Source organism: Babylonia areolata, chromosome 24, assembly GCF_041734735.1.
Source record: "Babylonia areolata isolate BAREFJ2019XMU chromosome 24, ASM4173473v1, whole genome shotgun sequence".
Taxonomy (NCBI): domain Eukaryota; kingdom Metazoa; phylum Mollusca; class Gastropoda; order Neogastropoda; family Buccinidae; genus Babylonia; species Babylonia areolata.
In genome coordinates, this window is record NC_134899.1 from 36,552,400 (window position 1) to 36,554,899 (window position 2,500).

Consider the following 2,500-nt stretch of genomic DNA (forward strand, 5'->3'; position numbering starts at 1 on the left):
TTTATTTGTTCTTTTTATGTGTTTTGTGTGTGCTTATGTAAAACTGTCTCTATGTTGTCAGTAATGGAAAAAAAATGAACTGTATTGTTCAGTCTGATTCTATTGTACACACATACACACACACACATACATACACACATACACACACACACACACACACACACACACACACACACACACACACACACACACACACACAGTGTGTTCCTTCATCCAGTTTTAGCTCTAATTCCTCAAGCTCAGCTTCTTGTTGGTGGGTCTCACTTCTACAATTATCAGCCACTCTTAAAGCTGTGTACAATTATAAGCCACTCGTAAAGCGGAATAACATTCTGTTTTGAACCCAAGGTGTGCACAATTATCAGCCACTCTTAAAGCGAAATAACATTCTGTTTTGAACCCAAGGTGTGCACAATTATCAGCCACTCTTTAAAGCGGAATAACATTCTGTTTTGAACCCAAGGTGTGCACAATTATCAGCTACTCTTAAAGCGGAATAACATTCTGTTTTGAACCCAAGGTGTGCACAATTATCAGCCACTCTTAAAGCGGAATAACATTCTGTTTTGAACCCAAGGTGTGCACAATTATCAGCTACTCTTAAAGCGGAATAACATTCTGTTTTGAACCCAAGGTGTGCACAATTATCAGCCACTCTTAAAGCGGAATAACATTCTCTTTTGAACCCAAAGGGTGCACAATTATCAACCACTCTTAAAGCGGAATAACATTCTGTTTTGAACCCAAGGTGTGCACAATTATCAGCCACTCTTAAAGAGGAATAACATTCTGTTTTGAACCCAAAGTGTGCACAATTATCAGCCACTCTTTAAAGCGGAATAACATTCTGTTTTGAACCCAAGGTGTGCAAAATTATCAGCCACTCTTAAAGCGGAATAACATTCTGTTTTGAACCCAAGGTGTGCACAATTATCAGCTACTCTTAAAGGGTAATAACATTGTTTTTAACCCAAGGATGTGTACAATTATCAGCCACTCTTAAAGCGGAATAACATTCTGTTTTGAACCAAAGGCGTGCACAATTATCAGCCACTCTTAAAGCGGAATAACATTCTGTTTTGAACCCAAAGGGTGCACAATTATCAGCCACTCTTAAAGTGGAATGACATTCTGTTTTGAACCCAAAGGGTGCACAATTATCAGCCACTCTTAAAGCGGAATAACATTCTGTTTTGAATCCAAGGTGTGCACAATTATCAGCCACTCTTAAAGCGGAATAACATTCTGTTTTGAATCCAAGGTGTGCACAATTATCAGCTACTCTTAAAGCGGAATAACATTCTGTTTTGAACCCAAGGTGTGCACAATTATCAGCTACTCTTAAAGGGGAATAACATTGTTTTTAACCCAAGGTGTGCACAATTATCAGCCACTCTTAAAGCGGAATAACATTCTGTTTTGAACCAAAGGCGTGCACAATTATCAGCCATTCTTAAAGCGGAATAACATTCTGTTTTGAACCCAAAGTGTGCACAATTATCAGCCACTTTTAAAGTGGAATAACATTCTGTTTTTAACCCAAGGTCTGCACGCGGTTCAATCACACATTCCCAATCAAGGTAGGCGTGAGGGGCACGTCACAGCACGAGAAGGCAAGGAGTGTCTTTCATGTACACCCCCCATGTGGTTCCCTCACCTGATGTTCATGAGGTGGTCCTCGTGGTTGCCCCTGTTCAGGTACACCTCGTTAGGGGAGGCCAGAAAGCAGGAGAACAGCAGCGCCGCCACCTCGATAGAGTGGCCTCCCCTGTCCACGAAGTCCCCGTTGAACACGTAGGGGTTGTCCACCGATGGAAGCCCGTTCTGACACGTGGTAAAAAAGAAAAAAGAAAAAAAAAGAAGCACACGCATAAACAACATACACACGCATATGCATTACATGCGTATACACAGACACAGACAGACACACACACACACACACACACACACACACACACATACAGAGTTGTGTTTGTGCACGTGTGTGTGCGTGTGTGTGTGTGTGTGTGTGTGTGTGTGTGTGTGTGTGTGTGTAAGAGAGAGAGAGAGAGAGAGAGAGTGTGTGTGAGAGAGAGAGAGGGAGGGAGGGGGGTATCTGTGGCAGTCTCTTACTCACAAGCTCGTTTTCTCCCTTCTCTTTCTCTCTCTCTCTCACACAAACACACACACACACACACATTGACACTTGCCCTTTCCCTCCACCCCCAACTCCTTTCTCCCTGCCCCCTACCCCCACCTTATAGATCGTGTGGAGGTCGTCCAAACAAATACACGCACATACACATACACACACACGCGCACACCTCAACCCTTGCCCCCTCTATTCCTCCCAAACTCCTCTCTCTCTCTCCATCCCCCACCCCCCTTGATCCTTCCCCTTTCCATTCCCATCCCCAAATCCCTTTCTTCCTTCCCCCATGCCCCCCTCACCCCCCACACCTTATGGAAGATCATGTAAAGGTCGTCCAGCTTGCCGTGAAGGTCCCCGCAGACGGTGATC

At 44.0% G+C, this 2,500-nt stretch overlaps 1 protein-coding gene across 1 annotated transcript in view; it reads right to left on the bottom strand.

Annotated features, from left to right (window-relative positions):
* Nucleotides 1-2,500, bottom strand: part of LOC143298626 (serine/threonine-protein phosphatase with EF-hands pef-1-like) — a 70,208-nt gene that overhangs the window by 16,769 nt on the left and 50,939 nt on the right. The window contains exons 5-6 of the mRNA XM_076611507.1: nucleotides 2,440-2,500; nucleotides 1,658-1,824 (exon numbers count right to left, since the gene is read on the bottom strand). The exon at nucleotides 2,440-2,500 is cut by the window's right edge and continues 101 nt beyond it. Coding sequence (XP_076467622.1) covers nucleotides 1,658-1,824; nucleotides 2,440-2,500 — 228 coding nt within the window. The remainder of the gene's footprint in view (nucleotides 1-1,657; nucleotides 1,825-2,439) is intronic.